Source organism: Pituophis catenifer, unplaced genomic scaffold (genome assembly GCF_029215685.1).
Source record: "Pituophis catenifer annectens isolate HBS135680 unplaced genomic scaffold, rPitCat1.0.hap2 SCAF_7, whole genome shotgun sequence".
NCBI lineage: Eukaryota > Metazoa > Chordata > Lepidosauria > Squamata > Colubridae > Pituophis > Pituophis catenifer.
In genome coordinates this window covers 85708942-85735693 of record NW_027256887.1, presented here as the reverse complement: position 1 = coordinate 85735693, position 26752 = coordinate 85708942, and the positions used below count along the sequence as shown (strand labels likewise).

Sequence of the window (26752 nt, the reverse complement as noted above, 5' to 3'; positions counted from 1 at the left end):
AAAGAAAAAAAAAGTGGGGAGGGGGAGAGTAGGAGCCCCTGCCTTTGGAAAAGCGGGGCGCCCCCCTCCCTCCTCTCCCGCGCCTCTGGCTCCTGGCGTCTGAATGAGCCACTAGGGGATGCCAATGGTTCAATGGATAGAACGTTGAGAGTAGTTAAAAGTTCGAACGCGGGGCGAGCCAGCCAATCGGCGAAGGCTTTCGGCGAGCGGAGGGCGGTGATTGGCTCCAAAAGTATCCATTCTCACTCTCTCTTTCTCTCTCTCTCTCTTCGTGTTTCCCAAAGTCTCCCTTTAAGGGACTTTAAAAAAAAAGAAACCGGAGCGCCTTTCTTAACCAGATGAACAGAGTGGGAAGGGACCTTGTTAGGTCATCTAGTCCAACCCCCTCGAACAAGCAGGAGAAACTTCTTCTCCCGCTTGGACGGCGGGGATATTTATACGGGAATAACCAAAAGAAAACGTTGACTCTCGACCTGGGGCTCCCAGGCCTCCTTAAAAACACGGTCCCCGTGTTGCACCCACGCGCGACCGGTTAAAACGCTCATTCAAATGCAAAAGCGAGAACTTGCCCAGACGCCTCACTGCCCCCCCCTCCCACCTCTTTTTAAGGACCAATTGACCCATTGTTGTAAAATTCACCTGCTTACCTAAGATTTTTCTCCCCCCTCCATCCCCGGGTCTCAATTTGGGTGGGTGGGTGGGTGGATTGTGTGTAAGGAAGCCCACTAAGATGTTTCCCCGCGTCTAAACGCCCCGCTTTGTCACGCGCGGGTTTCCCCCTTTTATCCTAACAAAACCACGACATGCCTCGATTTTTATGCCCTGTTTGTACATCTTGAAATGTGTAAAATTTGGGATTGGGGTTGGGGGGTGAGCTCCCCAGAGCTGGGAGAAGACTGGAGTGCTCCTTTAAAAAATAAAAAAAAATAAAAGGAGGAAACGCGGAGGAAATCTTTCTCTCCCCCCTCCCTCTCTCCTCCCCCCCCTCTTCTCCGCTTAAATTGGGAGATGATTAACTCTTTCTCAAGTTGCCCATCCTGCGCAATCTTTCCGCCCCAGGTAGGAGTGGGAGGAATAGAGACGCTGTTTCGGGAGGGAGGGGAGGGGAGGGGAGGGGAAAGAGGGCAAGGGGACCGGGCCGCCCCTTTGCCTTCCTTTCCCCCTCCCCTTGTTCAAGGACAGGCCCCTCCCCGCCGAGGGTACGGGATCCTCCTTAAGTTGCGTCTCGCCACAGCTGTCTCTTAATGCTGGAGCCTGCTGGCGCCATCCTGATTCTTTCAGAAAGAAAACCTTCCCTTAAAAAAAAAAAGAGAGAGAGAGAGGGAGAGAGAGAAGGAAGGAAGGAAGGGGGAGGGAGAGAGAGAGAGGAGGAGGAGGAGGAGGAGGAGGAGGGAGTTGAAGGAAGCCAATTTTGAGCCGGCTGACTACATCTTCTCCTTCCTTCCTTCCTTCCTTCTTTTTTTGCAAACTTTTTCCCAGCGCTGCGTTTTTTTTTTCTTCCTTCTTTGCCCCGTTTTCTTTCTTTCTTTCTTTTTTGTTGGTCCTTTCACTTTCTGTCCTTTCACTTTTGTCTCCCTCCCTCCTTCCCCTCTTTCTTTTATTTAATTTTAATTTAATTTTATTTTGTGGGGATGGGATTTGCTCCCGTTGCCTTCAAAATGATCCCGGCGAGCGGGGAGCCCACCCCGACCCCAAACTGAGCAAAAACCCGCTCGCTTCTTTCTTTCTTTCTTTCTCTCTCTTTCTGTCTCTTTCTCTTCCGCGCACGCCTTCCTTTTTTTTTGCAAGCTCCCCTCGCTTTTCAACGGCCGCCAGAAATGCAGCGTCGCCCGGCAGAGTAACTGCCGGTCTCTCGGCTCCCCCACCCCACCTCCCCTCCGCCGCGAACCCGTGTCGGGGAAAGAAGCCCCGGGGGAAGAAGAAGCGCCCCTTAAATCCCATCGGCCGGCTTGGGCAACGACTCCCCCCCCTCCCCTCTTCCCTCTCCCCTCTCGGCGTTGTCGGAAGCCCGGCGCTTTTGCAACTCGCATTTGCGCTCCGGTTGACCGATTTTTTTCTCCCCGGCACTCCCGATTCCCGCAAACCGAAAGATCGCGCTCCGCTTTCCCTGCTGCAGAGAGGTGAGTCTGGCCGGAGTTTTTTTTTTTCCCCCCAGCGCCGCATAAGTTTGCAGGTTGCGCGATTTTGTGTGTGTGTGTTTGTGCAAAAGAGTCGTTTCGCCGTTTCTAACCTCCTTTTTCGCCTTTCTTTCCTTTTTTTCCCCCTCTCCTCCTCTTCCTCTTCCTCCTTCTCTCCCTCGCTTTTTTCCCCCCCTTCCCTCCTTTTCTTTTCCTTTTTTCCCCCCCTTTCTCTTCTCTTTTTTTCTTTCCTTCGCAGGTAATCCCGTGGAAAGGGAAAGCAGAAAAGTGTCGGATCCGGGCAAGGCGGCCAGTGGCGGCGGCTTGGGGGAGCAATTTTCTGCCGGTGATTTTTTTTTTTCCCCCCCGGCTTTCTCAAAGCTCGTCGTTTCCCCCCCCCCCAAACTTCGCTCCGGATTGGAGGAAAGGAAAAAAAAAAGGGGGTTTAATTCGAAGCAAACCCCCCCCACCCCTCTCCCCGCTCCGGCGTGTTTCCCCCCCCCCCTTATTGCAAAACTTTCTGCCCGCTTTTGTTTTTTGGATCGCTGCTCTTAAAAGACAAACTTTCAGAAAACTTTTTGTGCAAGTGAAAGTTTTTTTTCCCACCCCCCCCACGGAGTCGGTTGTCTTTATTCCCCCCTCCTTTTTTTTTTTTTTTTTTTTTTTTGTTGCACGGGGGCGACTGCCGTTAAAGAGAAGCAGCCGCCGTTCTCCCCGGTTCATCCCGGTCCCGCGGAGGACAGCATGGAAGTGACTACGGATCAGCCCCGCTGGGTCAGCCATCACCACCCGGCCGTCCTCAACGGGCAGCACCCGGATTCCCATCATCCTGGACTCAGCCACTCCTACATGGACCCCACGCAGTATCCTCTGGCCGAGGAAATGGATGTACTTTTTAACATCGACGGGCAGGGCAACCACGTCCCTTCCTACTACAGCAACTCCGTGCGGGCTACGGTGCAGCGGTACCCCCCGACCCATCACGGTGAGTGCCCTGGCGGGGATGGGGAAGGGGGGGGGTTTGGGGGCGGTGGGGTGGGGGGACATGCATTGGAGGCTTCCTCCCCTTTTCGGATCTCCCCTCCCCATCCCCTCCAAAACTGCTGCTTTTGACAGCCAGCAAAAAAATAATAAAAAAATAATAAAAACCACACACACACACAAAATAATCCTCCGGAAACCGAGCGGAGGGTGTGTATGTATGTGTGTGTGTGTTTGTAAGTGAAAGAGGAGCTGCATTTCCACTTATGCCTTTTGCACACTTTAGCTTCCCTACTAAAAGGCCGCAGTGGTTTAATCCAGCGATCCTAGCCTATTATTATTATTATTATTATTATTATTATTATTATTATTATTATTATTATTATTATTATTATTATTATTATCTTTAGTGAGATTCACAGCCTTTGAGGATTATTATTATTATTATTATTATTATTAATTATTATTATTGGTTAATCTTTAGTGAGATTCACAGCCTTTGAGGATTATTATTATTATTAGTAGTAGTAGTAGTTAATCTTTAGTGAGATTCACAGCCTTTGAGGCTTATTATTATTATTAATTATTATTATTATTGGTTAATCTTTAGTGAGGTTCACAGCCTTTGAGGCTTATTATTATTATTATTATTATTATTATTATTATTATTATTATTATTATTATTATTATTATTATCTTTATTCATTAAATATGAAACTCAGTCAACTGAACATTCAAAAATGTTATTACGAATACCATGGTGCTAATGGTTGATATGGGTCGCTGCCAGCGTCCTAGGTATCAACCAAATACCTTCTTAAGATGTACAAGTAGCACAGTTTTTTGCAGTTCCGCTGGTGTTATTGCAGGAAGCTGCAATTTGCTGATGTATGTTATATAATAATAATAATAATTAATAATAATAATAATGATAATAAAAAAATATTTTTGCTGGGCTATATATATATCGCACCTCCCTCTCTCTCTCTCTCTTCTCCTCCCCTGCCCCATTTTTAGTGAAAAGATCTTGGGTGTCTATTCAACCTCGGCTTAGGGCTGGTTGCGTTCACACGAGTTCTTGACTCCAGAGCTGAATGAACCCGACTGGGTCAATCTTAAAACTGAAGCGAACTGGCTCGGGGTTGCAAGACGGTGTGAAAAATAAGAAGAAGAAGAAAAAAAAGAAACCAACTTTAAACTCCCTAAACTTGGCCTGTTGTAACAGCCGCAGCCGGCCAGTTCCTTGTTTGATGCAGGCTAAAGACAGGTTGGGTGGGTCTCAATCCGATGGAGAAGGAACAAATTCTCCTCCTTTTCCAGACTTGGAGGTAGATATGTAGGCCAAATTGAATGGCGAGTAACCGGGTCCAGGTTTCACTCCGATTTCACCTGAAGGGTTTCCAGGCAATGGAGACCCACCCCTGTTTCTAGGAGCTAATTGAACTAATTGAACTAATAATAATAACGAAGCACGTCTGAATTCGGCCTTATTTGAGAGAGAGAGAGAAAAAAAGTGAATAACTTGGGTTTTGTAAAATCCTTCTTAACCAGGTTTAGCGACAGACAAGCCGCTCACGAAAGAATCTGGAAGGGACTTGCCTTCTAAATCTGCATGCATTTTAACTAGGCTAAAATGGAATTGGGTGGGTTTGTAGGCAGACATGGACTTCATAAGCCACGAGAACCAATTCCACCAAGCCTTAACCATGGTTGGTTGAGGGCTATATGCTCTGGATGGGGACGCGGGGATGGCCCTAGGATTTTTTAACCCAACATTAGGAAGAAGGGCCTGTTGAGTAAATTGCACTCAAGTGTCCATAAAGAAACTTTTGGCTTTATTCAGTTGATTTCTCTATCTCTCTGGTGTCATTTTGTGTCAAAAGAGGGGAAAAAATCCAGAATGTAGCATCTGGACGTCAGTTTTGAAGCCCTGTCATATTGAATTGAGGGAAGGGGAAAAAAGACACCCTTGTAGGCTGGGCAGTGGAAAAAAAATGGAATAAAATATGATGCTTGCAAACCTTTTAAAAGATAAAAAGGAAAAAAGAGAGAGGGAATATTGGATGCATGGAATTAAATGAAACGTCTGCAAGAAAACCAAGCTCAGAGAGCACAAGGAACTCCCTCATTCCAACCCTGAGCTTACAAATATTCTCTTTTATTGGTATGGAATGAAAGTTGTAAAGAGGAGCAAAAATAATTTACCCTCCTGTAGTAGAGTCTGTGTTTCATTAGCTTGTGAGATTTTCCGGCTGCATATTTTTGACTTCCAAAGTTGAGCTTGTCAGGATTTAGCCAAAGTCTCTACCACACTGGGCAGTTTTTGGGGAATCACACAACGCTGCTCCTCCTTGATAGGTGCTTGTAAGGGTCGCTCAGGTGTGAACAGGGAGTGCGTAATATGAATTTCAGGAGGGCCTGATAATCTAAGGGCTCTTGAATTCATAAATACTTTTTTTTAATATACTTCCCTTTGCAAAAAACCCACCTTTGCAAATTTACTCAGAAGCAAATCCAACTTGGCTTTCCCCTCTAACCTGAGTAAAATTCTTAACTCAGGCGGATTCAGCCTAGTAAAATTCCTTTAAAAACCAGGAGAACCCAAACAATTTAACTTTGGTCTCCCGTTTTGGAGCCAAAGGGGTGGCTTTAAAGTTAGATTCCCCCCCTCCCCCCCACCTAGTCTCCTTTAAGATCTAAAAGTTACTTTCTCCTCCCGGATTTGAAGCTCTTATTTTGCTTTCCGAGCATTTAAAACTAGAAGGTAGGTAGGTAGGTAGGTAGGTAGGTAGGTAGGTAGATAGATAGATAGATAGATAGATAGATAGATAGATAGATAGATAGTCCCTTAAAAAGGGTGGGAATGCAAATACGGTCTACGTTAGAAATGAATCTGCTCCTTCTTCCTCAATTTGCTTCTTAAAAGTGCCTTTCAACTGTACTTCCAAATTAGACATTTTTTGGGTGTGGGCAGGAGAGGGGGGAGAGGTGAGGAAAAATAGACCTGATATTCAGAATATAATGTGCTAAGATAAAGGCAGAGAGAACTGATCCTTCTCCCTCAGACACACACCTACAATCCGGCAATTGAGCAAGCAAAATTAACCTCCCCCTCCCCTGATTAGTAATTGCCCAGGTCATTATTAAACTTTTCACTGTGTCTTAACAAAATGTTATTTAGGCCTTCCCGCCCTTTTCCTTTTAACTCGCAAACCATTGCTTTGATCTGCCATGAGTAGGGACTGGAGGTTTTTTTCCCCCTCCTTTTTTTTTCTTAGGTGAGGATTAAATTTAGATGGCGTGCCCCAAATGCTGCTCATAAGGGCATTGCTAGCTAACATCGTTACAAAAAAAAAAAGATCCTATTTCATTTTATTACTATCGTTTCTTCTTAAAAAAAAAAAGTTTGTCTTTTAAGCGCCACAAAAGCGGAAAATCAACGCTGAGGCTTTTTCCTTGGTGCCCAACAGAATAACAAGAGTTGGAAGGGATTTGTGGTTTTTTTTTAAAAAAAGTCAAAATGGTGACCCATAAATAAAAGAAAGCGGGGCTTAGAACATAGAATAATAGAGTTGGAAGGGACTTTGGAGGTCTTCTAGTCCAACCCCCTGCTCGGGCAGGAAACCCTATATAGTATTGTATAGGGCTGGTACAATTCCAGACAAATGGTTGTCCAATTTCTTCTTAAAAACTTCCAGTGTTGGAGCATTCAGAACTTCTGGAGGCAAGTTGTTCCACTGATGAATTGTTCTAACTGTCAGGAAATTTCTCCTTAGTTCTAAGTTGCTTCTCTCCTTTATCAGTTTCCACCCATTGCTTCTTGTCCTGCCTTCAGATACTTTGGAGAATAGCTTGACTCCCTCTTCTCTGTGGTAGCCCCTCAAATATTGGAAGACTTGCTATCATGTCTCCCCTGGTCCTTCTTTTCATTAAACTAGACATACCCAGTTCCTGCAACCATATGATTTAGCTTCAGGCCCCTAATCATCATCATCATCATCATCATCATCAATTTGAGTTTGGCCCTGTTTGAAACTGGATTCCCAAAGCAAGAAAAAAAAAAACAATGCAGGATTGAGACTGCTTTTGACTTTATGTTCGATTTCAGTAGGGTGGAAAATCAAAAGAAATTTGTTTTGGATCGGGAGCCATTTATTGGGGAGCCCCCCAAAAATAAAAATAAAGATCTAAATGAGGAGCAATCTTTTTTCTCTGTTGCCCTTGAAAAGACGGTTTTCCATCCATCAGAGCAGATAAGAAGGAAAGTAATTCCCCAAATCAATAATCTTAGAAGCCTGGCTTTAAAAAAAAAAAAAGGTTAGCCAAACAATCCAGCCATTAATTAAAAAAAAAAAATGAGGCTTGTCTTTCTACTCCCTGTAGGCATTTCTTAGAGGAATAAATGAATTCTTATTAATTGCATTGATGCGTCTGTTCGATTCCAGCCTTATTCTGCCAGGGTGTTTTTAACTTGCACCAAAAAAAAAACAAAAACAAAAAAAACCACCCCACCTCCCTGGAATTTAAATATATTTAAATGGACTGGGAGGGGGGGAAAGAGGCAGTTTGCATACCAGGATTATGTTGTGGGAAGGTGGGGGAGAAGTGATTGAAATGAAGGGGTTTTCCTATCCCAGAGGCTTGGCTGGGAAAAGAAGGGAGGCCTCTTAAATATTACAGCCAGATCTTGCAGGAATCTTGAAGTATGGGTGGAAAATCCCAAGGGTTTACTCCTGAGTAAATGCATACCTTCAGTCTGGATGGAGCAGGTGGTCTCCTTTTAGGAAACACACACACACATATCTACCCTTCAGGTGTTGAAAGAAATGAATTGCCTTTTTTGGTGTGTGTGTGTGTGCAAAATTCTGAGAATTTCTGATAATTTCATCTCCATTTATGAAGTACGAAGGCCCCTTAACGGGCTGGCTTCTTAATTCTGAGTGCATGCAATACCAAAAAAATAAAATAAAAATGCATACGATTGTATTCAGGCAATTTGTTTTCCAAAAGAGGCCTTGAAAAACAAATATTGATTTGACGTTATTCTGTATTACATTTATTGGCCGCCCCGTCTTGCCTCTCAGGGGGTGGTGGTCGCTGAAGATGATAGCGGATGCTACATTCACACAACACCCTTAACCCGGTTCCTGGACTAACCCCTTCCCTGCCTTTGTGCAATACATCAATGACCCATGAACTGGGCCAGTTCAAGTTGCCGAATTTATAATAACCGACTGGATTAAATGCATTGTGCGAAGGCGGCTCCAGTGGCTGAGAATAGGAAGCCTAGTTTTATCTGGAGGCCGCCACCGAGACCCCTAAGGCCACTAAGTTAAACCAACGTAGCTGGTTTTACTGCATTTTAGATCCCCCCCCCCCATGCGATCAGGAGTCCGCATTTTTACCCAGGTCGGGTTGCAATTGGGAAAGAATTTACGGTTGCTTTCCGAAAAAAGCAGAATCGAGTCCAAGAATTGAAAATTAATTCCCCCTTCTTTTCAAGGTCCTCCGCAGCCCAATGCTATAAGGTTTGGTGACCCCTTCTTGCGGGGGTGTGTGTGTGTTCCTGGACCTTCACCCCGAACAGCTGGGTGGGTGGGTTCAGATTACAAGTTGATTTTGTGGGTGCATCACAATCCTAAGACAAAAGTGAATTCCCATGAGATCAATCAGATTTGCTATTTATTGTCTGTCTTTCTGTCTGTCTGTCTGTCTGTCTGTCTGTCTGTCTGTCTGTCTGTCCAGAGACGGTTTCTAAAGAATAAAGCGTGCTACCTTGATATCTTGATAGTTCTACCTGGGATCTGGCAGGTAGACATGGAGCCAAGAGGCACCTTTAATCCTTAACAGTTGAGGGCCAGCTTTTAAATTTAGCCCTCTGCCCTAAGGGGAAAGGAGAATGCCCCCCCCCCCTAATTAGAGTTGGACAAATATTTTGCCCTGTAAAAACCTCAAAAGCCCCTGGGGCTGGATCCATTCAAGTGTTGATGAAGAGACCAAGGAATGGATGGGAGCAGGAGCCTGTAGCAGAGATCAAGCCAAGGAGAATGAGGAATTCAAATGGAAACCAGCGAGAATGGCGCTTTTAACCTGTTTCCTTTGGATTTCAGCTTAATGTACCGAGAGTATCACTTGTCTTTCCTTTCAGCTTTCTTCCTAAGCCAGAAAGTTTCTTGAAACCTAGTTGGTTGGGCAGATCACTTTCTCTAACTTTGATTAGGGTTGCCAACTGATCACCCAAGATGTCGATGGGACTGCTCTTCTCACTTTAAAACGGGTTGGCAGCGTTCAGCAGTTGAAACTTTTTTCCTGGCAGGGTCGTAGTTGTTACGGTCACTTGCTCATACCCACAAGAACTAGTCGGTTAAGTGGTATAGTTACAGCACCTAATAGAGACTCAGCAGGGTTGGCGAGAGGCATCTAAGGTTGGGTGGTTTTGGTGATCTCACCAATCTTCATCAGAACTTCTAGCAAAAATATATATGTGAATAAAACCCTCAACTTCTTTGAAAAACAGTGGAACTTGCTTTGAAGAAATTTAGATTCCCCCCCACCCTCCTAAATGGGCTGTGGTGGAAATCTACAATATTTAGAGTTCTTTAGATGTAGAATTCTTTATTGGCCAAGAGTGATTGGACACACAAGGAATTTATCTTTGGTGCATAAGCTCTCAGCGTACGTAAAAAATACATTCATCAAGAATCATAAGATTTTCAGAGGAACTGGTTATCCCTGTTAAGGATGTAATTCAAAGCAAAAAAAAAAAAATCACCACCTTGAATATGCGGTGGCAATTTCTGGGTAAAAGTATTATTAGTGGGAAGTGGAAAGGATATTGACTAAATGGTTAATTCCAGAGAATTAAAATGATTCTCAATAGATACTCAAAACCGTAGCAGGTTAGATCCTTATTCAGATCTAGCTTCCAAAGTATATTAAATGCAGCTTCTGTCTTTTTTATTTTAAAACATTTATATAGTCATCCATTTATTTAATTTTTTTTTACCAAGCTCTAGGTGACTAATGGCCAACTCTTCATCCGTACCACCTCTCAACATTTAGGCTAAATTTCCAAGAAATTTGGAACCCAAATTTGGCAAATCTTATGGCCAATAACTAGGAATTAGCTCATTTTATTCCAGTCAAACGTACCTTCAAATTATGAATTGAAAGATTCAGTACTGTATAGAAAAATGTATCCGAGGGTTAAACTTGATCGTATATAATTTTACCAAGAAATAAGTTCCCAGTTCATTTATTTGAATTTTCACAACCTTTCCTCGGATATTTAACTGATGATACATGTTAGAATGAAAGCTCCCCCCCTCCCAGCTAAATGATTTTTCAGACGTTCGTTTGTTTTCACAAATAACTCCTTAACCCTTAAATATATTTATCATATAAGACATCACTCTCTCCTTGGTACGTTGGCTTTGACAGAAAGCCATTTCAAGCAAAGAAATTGAGAAGTGAAAGGGTTTTATTTTTCCAGCAGGGAAAGAAAAACAAAAGTTATAAAACCTCCTTTTTATTTTTTTGCAGGAAAAGAAAACAACAGGGTTACGATTCATATATGCAAAGGGCTTAATTCAATTTTTAAAGCTTTTTTCCCAGAAAAAAAAAAAAACTAATATCTGAAGCTATTAAATTCTGGCTAGGTTTATTTGAAGTATCAGAAAATAGCAATTGGATGGGTCTCTTGTTTTTATTTTCTTGTCTGTTTCTCGTTTTATTTTTTATTTTATTATTTTCTAGCATCCTTTATCAAACTAGTTTTGCTTTGCGTGTGTAAGCCTTCACTTGGAGCGAGATTGTTTAGCTCCTGGGGCCTCCTCACCCCCAATTCTACAGATACATGGAACTACCGTATGATACCCATCTTCCTCAGCTGGTAGGAACAGGGTGACAAAATGGGGATTATACCTCCAGAGACATGGAGGACATATTCTTAGGAAAGAGGTGTGGATTATGAGGGATTGTGAAGATGGGAAAATGCAGGAAAGCTTTTAAGATATCCCACAAATGATACAGCTGAACTTCTTGGCCTAGCCACCATTTCATGGGGTGAGGACCTGAGCATCTTCTCTGCTGTCTGATTTGTGACACCTCTTCGATGTCCCCTGATATAGTCAGGTAGAGACCCTTCCCTCATAAAGCTTGTAGCCCAAAATGGCGGTCAATGAATTTAGCCAGGATGACTTGTCATCATAGGCCCACCGAGGGGGCAGTGTGGCTCATTGTCACAACGCTACGGTCAGGAACAACAACAACTCTCTTCTTTGGGGTTTTTTGAAGGTGCCAAAACTATATGTTCAGGAGGATTGTACAGAGGTAAACTAGCAGCTTGTTTGGGGTTTCCTGGTGCTTGGCTGCTTTCCTGCAGACATTTCATGACCCAGCTAGGTAACGTTATCAATGCTTGAAGGAAATGTGGTTTGCCCTGTCAGTGTTAACCCCAATTAAGGAACTGTCAAAACTTTGTGTTAAGCAATGAATGGTATCCTATCAAGGAACCGCCAAGAACATTCCCACCCATACTCACGGGGCAAGCCGTGAGGACAGGCAGTCCTCGACTTATAACAGTTCATTTAGTGACCGTTCAGAGTGACGACGGCACTGAAAAAAGTGACTTAGTTAGGATCCTTTTTCACGCTTACGACCATTGCCGCATCCTCACGGTCCCGTGATCAAAACTTCAGACGCTTGGCAACTGACTCATATTTATGATGGTTGTAACATCCCGTGATCCTCTTTTTACGACCTACTGACAAGCAGTGTCAACGGGGAAGGCAGATTCACTCAACAACCGGGTTACTAACTTAATCTACTGCGGGAATTCGCTGAACCACAGTGGCAAGAAGAGTCGTAAAATGGGGCAAAGCTCCTTTAACAAATGTCTCACTCGACAGCAGAAACGTTGGGCTCCATTTGCGGTCGTAAAGCGAGGACGACCCGTTACACAGTCCTGATTTGAAGAGAAGATTGGAGTTATCTCTTTTTTTTTCTTTTTTGATTTGGCAGGTTAAAATTTGCTGGGGTGACGTACTTATTGATGACAATTTAGATGGGGGCCCAGGTCTGTCACTTCTCAAGGTGCCTTTGTTGAGTTCCCTTAGGTTTTGAAAGAGCCCCGACTCCATTTCCTTCTGTGGATGCCGTCTGCTTTCATAGAGGAAACGGTGGAAAGCCAACTGACCCTTAGAAACTGTCTGCGGTTCAAGAATCGTTGTACAGGAGAGGAAATGGAACAACAACAACGCAATAGATATATAATACACACACACGTGTATATACTGTACATGTGTATATATATTTGATAGTCACATGCTAACACATGGACAAAAACAGTTGTAAAGGGGAGGAAATGGAATGACAACAATTATATACACATACACATATTTTGTGTGTGTGTGTGTGTGTGTGTGTGTGTATGCTTTCTTATTGTAGGTTTTTGTATGCATTTTTCTTCAACTGGGTATTTTCCTACGTAAACCAGGTTTCTCAAATTGCAGCCATAGCTCAGTGAAATCACATTCACTATCCTAGGCTTCTTCAGACAGCAAGCATGCATTTTGCTGCCTTTTGGGAGACTAATATAGATCTATTTCGGACTGATTGGTCCTCATCAGTTAGCCACACCCTTACTGTATGTTCCCTCCCCGTAGAGGCTAAGTATTTGCTTTCTTCTCTTATCGTAGGTTTTTGTATGTATTTTTCTTCAACCGGATATTTTTCTACGTAAACCAAGTTTCTCAAACTGCAGCCATAGCTCAGTGAAATCACATCCACTATCCTAGGCTTATATATATAAGTTTTTCTATTGAGACACCTGGTCTACCCCAGCATGTGGGAGGGAGTATACTGCATCCCTGGCTCAAGCTGATGAAAGGAGGAGAACTTGTGGCTCAGAGGTTAATACAACTGCCTAAAATGCAGGCAGCGCAAGTTCGAATCCAAGTAAGGGTATGGCTAGCTGATGAGAGCTAAATAGCTTGAAATAGATCTATACTAGTCTCCCTTTATTTCTTTATCAGTGATATATATGAAAAATAGTTGTAAAGGGAAAGAAATGGAATGAAAATTATACACACACACACACACACACACACACATACCCCCCCACACACATACATAAATATGTGTGTGTGTGTAGAATAATTGTTCCATTTCTTTCCCTTTACAATGGTTTTTGTGTGTGTGAGTGTGGGTTTGTGAATATCGAAAAGGTCTCCATTCTCACGAGGACCCTTGTATGTACAGGTCCTCTTCGACTTAACAAACACAATGTGAGCCCAGGCATTTCTGTTTGTTAAGTGAGACATTCGTTAAGTGAGCTTTGCCCCCTTTTTATGACATTTCTCACCACGGTGGTGCTTAAAACCAATCACTGCAGTTGATAAAGTTACTAACCCTATCGTGGTTAAGCGAATCTGGTTTCCTCATTGATTTTGCTGGTCGGAAGCTTGCAAAAGGGGAATTGTGTGACACCCCTCCCCCCCCACGGGACGCTGCAACGGTCATAAGTATGAACCAGTGGCCAAGCGCCTGGATGTGGATTACGTGACCACGGGGATGCTGGAAAGGACGTAACTTGAAAAAGGGTCATAAGTCACTTTTTCCAGTGCCATTGTAGCTTTGAACGGTTACTGAATGAAATGTTGTAAGTCGAGGACTACCTGTATATATAGAACGATGAAGCCCAGTCTAAGGGAAGAGAGAAGGGTCTTCGTGAGACTTCCAGAAACCAGTAGGTTGAAAATTGCTTTCCCCACATCATTAGATCTTTAACCTCCTTAAATGCAAAACGAAACACACAGATGGTTCTTGACTTACAGCTATTTGTTTAGTGACCGCTCAAAGTTACAGAGGCACTGAAAAAAAGTGACCTCCATGGTCATGCGTACCCAGAACACTGGGCAACTGGCATGTACTTATGCCTGTTGCAGTGCCCGGGGTCATGTGATTGCCTTTTGAGACCTTCTGACAAGCAAAATCAATGGAGGAGCCAGAGTCCCTTAACAATGACGTGACTAATTTAACAACCTGCAGCGATTCACTTAACAACTGCATCAAGGAAGGTCATAATGTAAGGCCAATCTCAACTCAGCAGCTGTCTTCCTTAGTGACGGTAATTTCGGACTCCATGGCGGTCGTACATTGAGGACTACCTGTATTGGGCGGCCTCGTTGGGATGTTTAGACGTGCTGGGTTCTTCACCTGATCTTTGTCCGAAGTCTGTTCAAGGAGAAACTCGCTTAACAGAGGCCTCCTTTGTGTTCTTCTGTTCCGGCAGGTAGCCAGGTGTGTCGCCCACCTTTGCTGCACGGGTCTCTCCCATGGCTGGATGGGAGCAAAGCTTTGGGAAGCCACCACGGTGCTGCCCCATGGAACCTGAGTCCTTTCTCCAAAGCTCCCATCCACCATGGCTCGCCGGGACCTCTTTCGGTGTACCCTCCGGCTTCTACCTCCACGCTGTCGGCGGGCCACTCCAGTCCTCATCTCTTCACTTTCCCGCCGACCCCTCCTAAAGATGTCTCTCCGGATCCTTCCATCTCCACCCCGGGTTCCACGGGGTCCAGCCGTCAAGAAGAGAAGGAGTGCATTAAATATCAGGTGTCTCTGGCCGAAACGATGAAGCTGGAATCGTCTCATTCCCGGAGCAACATGGCGTCCTTAGGAGCGTCATCTTCCGGTCATCATCCGATTGCCACTTATCCTTCCTACGTTCCTGAATACGGCGCTGGACTTTTCCCTCCAAGCAGTCTTCTTGGGGGATCACCAACCGGATTTGGGTGCAAATCCAGACCTAAGGCTCGTTCCAGCACAGGTAGGGTCCTTCATGATTACTTCCTGGTTTGGAGGAGCGGTTGGGTGGGTGGGTGGGTGGCAGGGGTGGGATTCTACTGGTTTGGCCCGGTTCGGACGAACCAGTAGCTCTGACGATCAGCTGGGAACGAACCGGTTCGCTCCAATGATCAGCTAGGCTCGCCCACTCCTGTGCTTTACTTACCTTTATCTTCACAGCTGATTAGTGTGGCAGAACAGATTGCTGCCCCTCAGCTGTTTTAATTCCCTAGCACTAATGCGGAAGGTGATTTTTTGTTGAACTGCGCACGCGCGCACAGCGAAGTGCGCGATCACCCAACTGGCTGTTAAACCGGAAGGATCCCACCACTGGTGGGTGGGTGGGGAAGAAGATTGGATGGTGCTTCAGGACAAGACCAGATGTTATCAATGTGTTGGGAGTGATGTTTTCATATTTTAAGGCCGGGGAGCTGTCGTAAAAGAAGATCAGTCCCACTGAAAGGCCCAGAGAGGAGATCAAATAGGTCTCTTGGAATCTGCTTGGATCCCAAATCTGTTTGGCACTTGGGATGTAGACAACCAGGATGTTAGTTTGTTTTGGAGAAACAAAGATTCTGGAGCGCCTATTTGACCTTCTGGGTTTGTCAACCATGATTTAGGACTGAGTCCTCAGTCTTGTTGGAAGAAACCAGCATTAATCAAACTGTGATTTAAGTCAATATGTGGAGCTGGCCCGTGTTATGACACGTTTCTAAGATCTGATAGAATATTTATTTGTTTGTTTGTTTGCTTGTTTGTATCTCATCTGTTATTATTTTTACAAATAACTCGAAGTGGTGAGCATACCTAATACTCTTTCCTCCTCTATTTTCCCCACAACAATCCTGTGAGATTGGTTGGGCTGGGAGTGAATGACCGGTCCAAAGTCACCCAGCCGGCTTTCGTCCCTGAGGCTGGATTAGAACTCAGGATCTTTTAGTGATTGGCCCCAAATGACCCACCTGCCTTTCATCTCTAAGGCGGGACTAGAACTCACAGTCTCTTGGTGATTGGCCCAAAGTCACCCAGCCGGTTTTCATAGCTAAGACAGAACTAGAACTCACTGTCTCTTGGTGATTGGCCCAAAGTCACCCAGCCGGTTTTCATAGCTAAGGCGGGACTAGAACTCACTGTCTCCTGGTGATTGGCCCAAAGTCACCCAGCCACCTTTCATGGCTAAGGTGGGATTAGAACTCACTGTCTCCTGGTGATTGGCCCAAACTCACCCAGCTGGCTTTCATGGCTAAGGCGGGACTAGAACTCACCATCTCCTGGTGATTGGCCCAAGGTCACCCAATCAGCCTTCATGGCTAAGGCGGGACTAGAACTCACTGTCTCCTGGTGATTGGCCCAAACTCACCCAGCTGGCTTTCATGGCTAAGGTGGGACTAGAACTCACAGTCTCCTGGTGATTGGCCCAAAATCACCCAGCTGGCTTTCGTGGCTAAAGTGGAACTAGAACTCACCATCTCCTGGTGATTGGCCCAAGGTCACCCAATCAGCCTTCATGGCTAAGGCGGGACTAGAACTCACTGTCTCCTGGTGATTGGCCCAAAGTCACCCAGCCGCCTTTCATGGCTAAGGCGGGACTAGAACTCACTGTCTCCTGGTGATTGGCCCAAACTCACCCAGCTGGCTTTCATGGCTAAGGCGGGACTAGAACTCACCATCTCCTGGTGATTGGCCCAAGGTCACCCAATCAGCCTTCATGGCTAAGGCGGTACTAGAACTCACTGTCTCCTGGTTTCTAGCCTGACGCCTTAATCGCCAATCCAAAGGGGCTTTCATGCGGCAATGTTGCGTGCATTGTGACATCCTGGCACCGATTTACCTAATTTGCCTTACTTGTGTCATTTACACAACGAGGGCGATGATGTCATTTGGCCTTCTTGGATGCCGAATGAGCACGCTTACTGCCACGTGAGAACTGGGAGTTCTAGAAGCCACAACCTTTCGCAACCTAGTTGGGAAAAAGCAAAGCAACTCTTATTTGAGGAAATGTCTCCATGGGTTTCCACCCATTCATTGAGGTCGGGGGGTGGGGTGGGGGTCTTGCTAACACTTTGAAGGACCCAGGAGAGGTGCTTTTTCAATACAGGCAGTCCTCGACTTATGACTGTTCATTTAGTTGACTGTTCGAACTTATGACGGTGCTTGAGAAAAGTGACTTACGACCTGGTCCTCGCACTTACGACTGTTGCAGCATCCCCAGCGTCACATGATTGCAGTTTGGGGGCTTTGGGCAACCAGCTCGCATTGAGGATGGCTGTGTGTATGTCACGCGATCCTCATTTGCAAACTTCCCAGCCAGTTTTCCAACAAGCAACGTCGATGGGGGAAGTTGAGTTAGGTTAACGACAGCGTGATTCGCTTAACGACTGCGGCATGTCATAAAATTGAGTGTGACTCACTTAATGATTCCGTCGCTTAGGGATGGAATTTGCAATTTCAGTTGACGTCATCAGTGTAATGGCTCCTGCCCTCCAGAATGATATTCCCTGAAGATTTATACTGATTCCACCCTTGTGAGATATATATATAAGTTTTCGCTGGTGTGTATATGTAAAAAGTTAAAATCTCGGGTGTTTTCCCGTGTCATTAAAAGTCTGTTAGTTAAAATGCTTAAAATCCTGGCTAAGATCTCAGCTCAAAATCCTCCAAAATCCCAACAAAACACTTTGTAAGGTCTTTTAAAACTCTGGCTAAAATCTGGCAATATATATATATATATTGCAGATTGTTACGATTTTGGTTGTTCTCGTGGGCTAGGATGGTGGTTAAGCCTTTTGGGGTTTTGATTCTGTCTCCCAGTCAGCTGTATTCTTTTCTTTTGATAGATGATGGTCTCTTTTTAATTTTTGTCTTGTTTCCAATTTTATTTCATTAAAAAAAAAAGTTAATTTTTAAAACTTTTTAATTTTTTTTAATTGGAAACCACCCCCGTCGCTGGGAAGTTGAGTGGCCTTGAAATAGAAAAAGGAAATAAAAAATATAATAGTAGTATTTCCCCTAACTAGCCGATAAAGATTTTGCCTATACCAGAATGTTTTAAAAGGCAACCAATGTGAGGATATAATCTGTGATTCGGAGCTCTTTCCATTCTTCGCTTTGCAGGAAATAGGATGCCTCTGAAAAAAGACTTGGAAAACAGAATAAGCAAAAATATTGAATAAAGGGGTTTTGTCTTTAGTATGGGGTCCAGAAAGGGCTCCACGTTCAGGGTCAAAGTCACCTGGCCGGCTTTCATGCCTAAGGCGGGACTAGAATTCACTGTCTCCTGGTGATTGGCCCAAAGTCGCCCAGCTGCCTTTCATACCTAACGCAGAACTAGAATTCACTGTCTCCTGATGATTGGGCCAAACTCACCCAGCCAGCTTTTATACCTAGCACAGAACTAGAATTCACTGTCTCCTGGTGATTGGCCCAAAGTCACCAAGCCGGCTTTCATGCCTAAGGCGGGACTAGAATTCACTGTCTCCTGGTGATTGGCCCAAAGTCGCCCAGCTGCCTTTCATACCTAATGCAGAACTAGAATTCACTGTCCCCTGGTGATTGGCTCAAACTCACCCAACCAGCTTTTATACCTAGCACAGAACTAGAATTCACTGTCTCCTGATGATTGGGCCAAACTCACCCAGCCAACTTTTATACCTAGCACAGAACTAGAATTCACTGTCTCCTGGTGATTGGGCCAAAGTCACCAAGCCGGCTTTCATGCTTAAGGCGGGACTAGAATTCACATGTTTATTGGACCCGTGTCCCTCCTGGTTGGTGCTGGCTACCCGGGAGGTTACACGAGGCTGGCTCCAGAGGATTATAAATGCTTCCTTGAGTGAGGGGTTCTTGCCTCCCGCCTTGAAAGAGGCGGTGGTGAGGCCCCTCCTCAAGAAGCCCTCTCTGGACCCAGCTGTTTTAGCAAACTATCGTCCAGTTTCCAACCTTCGCTTCCTGGCGAAGGTTGTTGAGAGTGTGGTTGCGCGACAGCTCCCGCAGTACCTGGAGGAAACCGTCTATCTAGATCCGTTCCAGTCCGGCTTCAGGCCCGGGTACAGCACGGAAACGGCACTGGTCGCGTTGGTTGATGATCTCTGGAGGGCTCGGGACAGAGGTTGCTCCTCTGTTCTGGTCCTATTAGACCTCTCAGCGGCTTTTGATACCATCGACCATGGTATCATGCTGCGCCGGTTGGAGGGGTTGGGAGTGGGAGGCACTGTTTTACGGTGGTTCTCCTCCTATCTCTCCGACAGGTCGCAGTCTGTGTTGGCTGGAGGGCAGAGGTCGACCTCAAGGCACTTGGTTTGTGGGGTGCCACAAGGGTCGGTCCTCTCGCCTCTCCTGTTCAACATTTATGTGAAGCCGCTGGGCGAGATCATCCGTGGTTTCGGGGTGCAGTGCCATCTGTACGCTGATGACACTCAGCTGTACATCTCCACCCCAGACCACCCCAACGATGCCCTTGAAGTGATGTCCCGGTGCCTGGAGGCGGTGCGGGTCTGGATGGGGAGGAACAGGCTCCGACTCAATCCCTCCAAGACTGAGTGGCTGTGGCTGCCGGCGTCCCGATATAGTCAGCTGGTGCCATCGCTGACTATTGGGGGCGAGACATTGGCCCCCACGGAGAGGGCGCGTAACTTGGGTGTCCTCCTGGACGCACGGCTGTCCTTGGAAGAGCATTTGACGGCCGTGGCCAGGGGGGCTTTCTATCAGGTTCGCCTGATACGCCAGTTGCGCCCCTTTCTGGATCGGGACTCCCTATGCACGGTCACTCATGCCCTCGTTACTTCCCGCCTTGACTACTGTAATGCTCTCTACATGGGGCTCCCCTTGAGGAGCACTCGGAGGCTCCAACTGGTGCAGAATGCGGCCGCGCGGGTACTTATGGGGGCGGCATGGCGCTCCCACGTGACACCTCTCCTGCGCGAGCTGCATTGGCTTCCAGTGGTCTTCCGAGTGCGCTTCAAGGTGTTGGTTCTCATCTTCAAAGCGCTCCATGGCTTAGGACCCAGTTATTTACGAGACCACCTTCTGCCTCCGATAACCTCCCACCGGCCAACACGCTCCCACAGAGAGGGTCTCCTCAGGGTGCCGTCTGTCAGGCAATGTCGGCTGGCGACCCCCCGGGGAAGAGCCTTCTCTGTGGGGGCACCCGCCCTCTGGAATGAGCTGCCCCCAGGGATACGACTAATCCCGGACCTCCGGACCTTCCGCCGGGCCCTGAAGACTTTTTTATTTCAGCAAGCCGGGCTGGGTTAAAAAAAATTTTTTTTAATTGGTGAATTTTATGGGTAACGGGGTTTTAAATTGGAGAAGCCTAAGATAATTTAATTTTGTTTTAATGTATTTTAATATTTGTATTGTGTGTTTTTAATTTTGGCTGTTCACCGCCCCGAGTCCTTCGGGAGAGGGGGCGGTATAAAAATTTAATAAATAAATAAATAAATAAATAAAACTGTCTCCTGGTGATTGGCCCAAAGTCGCCCAGCTGCCTTTCATACCTAATGCAGAACTAGAACTCACTGTCCCCTGGTGATTGGCTCAAACTCACCCAACCAGCTTTCATACCTAACACGGAACTAGAACTCACCTTCTCCTGGTGATTGGCCCAAAGTCACTGAGCTGGCTTTCATGCCTTAAGGCAGGACTAGAACTCATAATCTCCTGGTGATTAGCCCAAACTCACCCAGCTGGCTTTCATGTCTAAGGCGGGACTAGAACTCACCGCCTCCTGGTTTTTAGGCCGGCACCTTAATCACTATAGCAAATTTCCATTTAATTTTGTCCTTTGGGAGGGTGGGAACAGAAAGTTAAATCAGATTTAAGTTTAATCACCCTCTTCAGGCCTGGGTAGCCTTGAAATGTACCGGAGGGGGAAGAAGGAAACTCATCCAGAATCGATGGGCCATGTTAGAAGTGAATATGCAAATGCCACATCCATGTAATATTGTCACCCTCTTTTTAAGTAGGCAGTAATAGATGTGTATTTTGCCTTGCATAGAAATAAAATACGTTCGTTTATTTAGCGTTTGGTTGGAAATACATGAATAGCAGCACGAAAAATGTATGAAACCCCCCCTCCCCAGTGATAGGATACACGTAAAATGAAGCGCAGTGATCAATTTTGTAGGATGTAAACAAAACCTCAAGAAGTCATATATTAGGTTACAAGTTACATTTTAAAATATAAGTTAGTTCATAAGGTAAAATAAATGTAGTCCTCGATTTATGACCATAATTCAGCCCCTAAAATTTCTTGCTAAGCGAGACAGTTGTTCATAGAATAGAACAGAATTCTTTATTGGCCAAGTGTGATTGGACACACAAGGAATTTGTCTTTGGTGCATACGCTCTCAGTGTACATAAAAAGACAAGATACAGTTAAGTGAATTTTGCCCCATTTTACGACTTCTCTTGCCACCGTTGTTAAGTGAATCACTGCAGTTGTTAAGTTAGTAACACGGGTGTTAATTAAATCTGGCTTCCTCATTGACTTTGCTTATCCGGAAGGTCGCAAAAAGGGATCACGTCACCCATAACAACTGTCATAAGTACATGCCAGTTGCCAAGCTTTTGAATCTTGATCATGTGACCATGGGGGGGGATGCTGCAATGGTTGTAAGTGTGACAAACGGTCATAAGTCACTTTTTTTCAATGCCGTTGTAACCTCAAACAGTCCCTAGATGAACTGTTATAAATTGAGGACTAGCTGTATATTAATATCTAGGCCATTTATCCAATTAAACTCATGATAGGACTATCTTTTTCACTGAAGAACTGAAGAGTTGTCTGTTCGTTTACTCTGCTTCGGAAGCTGTTCCCTCGTAGGCGAGTCGGTGTTTCCGGCTTGCATCTCTGTTGTGGCAATGTCTACTAGAGGTTGATGATGGCCAGGGTACAAGTGGCAGGCCATGATGGTTTATTTTATTTTATTTTTTTTTGAGAATTAGCAATCCTAGAGGAGATTGCTAATCTATTATCTCTCCATCTATTTGCAACCAGCTGTAACTAGCCAACTCCATTTTTAGCCTTGTTTGTTGTGATTACATGGTTAGTTTATGCTTGTTGTAGCAGTTAGATTGTCCATAAACCATAGTTTATGTGGAAATACACTTGCGGAAATCTCTCTTTTTCTTTTTCTTTTTCTCTTTCTCTTTCTTTTTCCTCATTTTCTTTTTCCTCTTTTTTCTTTCTCTCTCTTTTTCTCTCCCCCCTCCCCCCCATCTCTACCTCTGGCTGTCTAACAACCATCTAGCTATTGTATTTATCTCTTTATCTCTCTCCTTCCTTCTCTCTCTCTTTCTCTCTCTCTCTCCCTCTCCCCCTATCTCCCTCTATCTCCTGCCTCTTTATCTGTCTATCTCTATAATGTTGCAACCAAAATTGGCACGGCTGATATTTAAATCCACATCACTCATCCTTTCTCTGTTCTTTTTTTAAAATTTATTTATATTTTGATAATCCCGCTGATGATAGAATCCTTTATAAAAGTGAAAGTAGATTCCACCATCAACCGACTTCCGCCTTGTGTTCTCTTTGTAAAAACTCCATTTCCCCGGCCTGTTTGATAACTTTATCTCTCTTCCCCTCGGCCTCCCGGTTTCTGTCTTTGAGACAACCTGTTGCTCACTCACCTGTTTCTGGAGAGTGGATCCCAGGGGTGTACGGAGGCTTTTGTATACGGACAGGTGGTGTCATGGGGGGAGGGGGAACCACAAAAACCTGAATGTGTTCAGTAACTTCCCCTTAGCAAAGGGGGGAAAATTCCTTCAAAGAGAACTTCCCTCCGATCTTTCTCACATTCCCTGGGATCAGTTTGTTTTTTAATCTGGCCTTTTCAAGGTCTGGGGTCTCCCTGTGTGTATGAGAGAGTTAGAGAGAGAAAGAGAGAGCAGGAGAAAGGAGGGAGGGGGAGAGGGGGGAGGAAGGCAGAGAGGGAGGGGGGAAGGAGGGAGGGAGGGAGAGAGGAAGAGAGGGAGGAAAGGAAGAAGGGAGGGAGAGAGGGAGAGAGAGACAGAGGGAGGGAGGGAAGAAGGGAGGGAGGGAAGGAGAGAGGGAGGGGGAGGGAGAGGGGGAAAGAGAGGGAGCAAGATAGAGCGAGGAGGGAGGGGAGAGGGGGAGGAAGGCAGAGAGGGAGGGGGGAAGGAGGGAAGGAAGGGAAGAGGGAGGGAGAGAGAGAGGGAGAAAAGAAAGGGAGGGGAGAGGGAGAGAGAGACGGAGGGAGAGAAGGGAGGGAAAGAGAGGGAGAGAGGGAAAGAGAAGGAGCAAGAGAGATAGAGAGAGAAAGAGAGAGGAGGGAGGGGGAGAGGGGAAGGAAGGCAGAGGGAAGGAGGGAAGGAGGGGGAGAGTGAGGGAAGGAGAGAGAGGGAGAGAGGGAGGGAGGGAGAGAAGGAGAGAGGGACAAGAAGAGTGAGGAGGAAAGAGGGGAGAGAGAGAGAGGACGAAGGAGAGGGGGAGGGAGGCAGAGAGGGAGGGAGGGAAGGAGGGGGAGAGAGAGAGGGGGAGAGGAAGAGAGAGGGGGAAAGAGGGAGAGATAGAGAGAGGAAGGCAGAGAGGGAGAGAGGGAGAGAAGAAGGGAGGGAGGAAGGGGGAGAGGGACAGATGGGGAAAAGAGAGGGAGGGGAGAGACAGGAGAGAGGGAGAGGGAAGGAGGGTGGGAGAGATGGAGAGAGTGAGTGAGTGAGTGAGTGAGTGAGTGAATGAATGAGTCAGGGAGACGTTAAATAGAAAAAAAGGGAACTGTTTAGACTGGCTGATCTGGGCTGCTCTCCCAAATATTTTGCAATTTGCATGAGGATATTTCACAAAGGCAGTGACCCAAAGTGAGTCTGCTGTATGAGGAAGTATTTCTAACAATTTTTGGGGGCCATTGCTTTAAGTAAATAACCCCCCCCCTCCCTCCCTCTCTTCCTCCCCGGTGTAGAACGATCTGCATGGAGGCCTCTTAGCTGAGAATTAGCATCCTTGCTCAGAAACAGATTTGGCTAACTCTGCTAGATCTCGGTTTGCAAGGCAGGTAGTCCTTGACTTACGACTACCACGGAGCCCCCTCCCAAGTTTCTGTCGCTAAAGGAGACATTCGTTAACGCCGTTTTGTCGCACGACCTTTCTTGCCACCGTCGTTCAACGGATCGCTGTAGTGGGTTAAGTGAATAACACGGTTGTTCAGTGAATCGGGCTCCTCCCCTTGACTCCAAAGGAGATCATGTGACCGCACCCCCTTCCCCCCGGGACGCTGCGACTGTCATAAATACGAATCATTTGCCGAGTGTCCGAATTTTGAGTCACGGCACCCCAGGGGAGGTCCTGCAACGGTGCTAAGTGTGTGACGCGGTCCTAAGTCACTTTTTCCCCCCAGTGCCGTTGTAACTTCAAACGGTCACTAAACGAACCATTGTTGTAAGTCGAAGACTGCGATGATTCGGGCCTTGTTTTGAAACTCCGCAGACCTGCCGATATTTTTTCAACCAGCCACGGCAGCTGCGCCTTCTAACAGTTGTCTGAACTCCCGCTGCCCACAGGTTGTTTTGTGTGTGTGAGCCTACGTATTTTGTGTGTGTGTGTGTGTGTGTGTGTGTGTACACACGCTGGGGCCCGTCTAACGCTCCCCCCTCCAAACCCAGCAGCCACACCAAAGGCACCCAAGCGGTCGAACGACGGTCTCCGGTTGATGATGGCTCCCTGGTGAGGCGGCCAACGTCTTTAGCGTTCTTCTCTTCGCGGAGAGGCGCCAAACCTCGACTTCCGTTTTGGGAAAATAATTTTTATTTTTCCTTTGTTTTGCTTCCCCCTCCCCCGGCACCCCTCTTGCCCTCCGGTGTCCCTGCTGCAAGGAGAGCGAGCGAGAGAGAGAGCGGATCCCTCCACCAGATCAATTTTCAGGGTATTTCCAGGGTGACATGAACATCCCCCGCCTGTCTGAGGCGGCCACTGTCTCTCTCTCTCTCTCTCTCTTTCTCTTCTAGCCCTGATCCGTTTAAGTTAATCCAATTATCGTCAGGCTGGTGCACGCGACAGTTACATTGTTTGTTCAACGCCAGGAACTTTAATAGAGTCAGGATGTGGTTAACGGGTGACAAACACACACACACACATACCGAGTAGACCCAGAGCAGTCTCTTTCTGTACAGGCAGGAGAGGAAAAAAGGAAAAAGAGGAGAGAAAAGAAAGGGGAAGGGAAGAGAGAGGAAAAACAGAAAAGGAGGCTCAACCTGCAGACTGGTTTAATCTCGGGACGGTTGATTGCAGGTGGTCTTTTTGATTTACGACGGCCCCGTTTAGTGACCGCTCAAAGTCACCACAACACTCAAGCGCCCGGCACTGTGCATTGGAAGGTGGCTTACTGTATACATATTAAGCATTTATTCAGTGTAACAGAGCTGGAAGGGACCTTGCAGGTCATCTAGTCCAACCCCCTGCTCACGCAGGAGACCTCTACTAGGGAGTCGAACCGCCGAACGGCCGACCTTTCTGATCGGCAAGCTCAGTGTCTTAGCCACTGAGCCACCTAGTTAGGCTTGACTAGGTGTTACGACCTTTGCAGCGTCCCCCATGGTCATGGGTTCAAAATTCTGACGGGTTCGTATTTGAGACCATTGCTGTATTCCCGGGTCACGTGATTCCCCTTCCGACCAGCAAAGCTGATGGGGGGGAAGCTCGATTCACTTAGCGACCGTTGACTTACTCACTGACAAATGGCAGTGATCCTCTTAACCACTGTGGCAAGAGAGGCCGTAGAGTGGGGCAAAGGTCACTTAGCCGAGGTCTCACTTAACGACGGAAATGTCAGGCTCATTTGTCGTATGTCGAGGACTACCCGTAATGCTTTCCTCTTTCTGGCTGGGAGCAAAGCAAAGTTGCTTTCTGGTCCTCCATCATATAGTAGTAGTAGTAGTAGTAGTAGTACTTTATCGTCATTGCACCTCGTACAACGAAATCAGATGCCATCTTCAGTGTACATTATACATAAGAAACTATCAAAAATAAAACAAAAACACACATCCTTCACATTCTATGCAATTGAATTGAAAACCCCTGATATTGCATTAATATTGCACTATACAGTAGAATTCAATACAGTTACCGCTCTGGGATAGAAGCTGTTTTTTTTCAGCCTATTTGTCCTTGTTTCTATTGTCCTGTACCGGCTGCCAGATGGTAATAGTTCAAAAAAAAAAAGGGTGCCCAGGATGAGATGGATCTTTAAGAATGTTTTGAACTTTCTTAAGACAGCAGGAGCTTTAAAGCTCTTCCAAAGAGGTGGGAGAGCAACCAATGATCCTCTGGGCAATGATGTTAACCCTCATATCAGTATGAAGATCATGGTTAGGCTAGGCAGATGGACCGATCCTACCCTTCGATGTGAGACTGCAGCCTCTGGCACCAAATGTTGCCCGCTTAGTGACAGCCCTGAATGTCGAGGACTGAGTATCCCTCAAAGTTGGTCTGTGCGCTTAAGAGTAGGGGGAGTTGGCATCTTGGCATGGGATCCAGCTGTCCAGAGTTCAGGTGGCTTCCTAGTGAGGAACTGCGCAGATGTGCATGGCTGGTTCCTGATTTGGGGCTGCAAAATGTCCCAGGTTGGTTTGATGGCTAGTTGTTAGGTCCGCAGATGTTGGAAGGGACATTCCAGTTGGGAGCTTGGAGATAGTCCTGATTCATCTACTTCAACACATGTTTGAGAAGGTGTTTGATGGACAGCTGCTAGGTCTACAGATGTGGAGAGCCCGGGTACAGTCCTAATTCATCTACTTACAACCTTGTTTGAGAAGGTGTTTGATGGACAGCTGCTAGGTCTATAGATGTGGGGAGCCTG

General features: G+C 46.0%; 1 protein-coding gene across 1 annotated transcript in view; it reads left to right on the top strand.

Moving 5' to 3' along the window:
• Positions 1–2861: 2861 nt before the first annotated feature.
• Positions 2862–26752, top strand: part of GATA3 (GATA binding protein 3) — a 46873-nt gene continuing 22982 nt past the window's right edge. Inside the window, exons 1-2 of the mRNA XM_070947910.1 lie at positions 2862–3102; positions 14392–14925. Coding sequence (XP_070804011.1) covers positions 2862–3102; positions 14392–14925 — 775 coding nt within the window. The remainder of the gene's footprint in view (positions 3103–14391; positions 14926–26752) is intronic.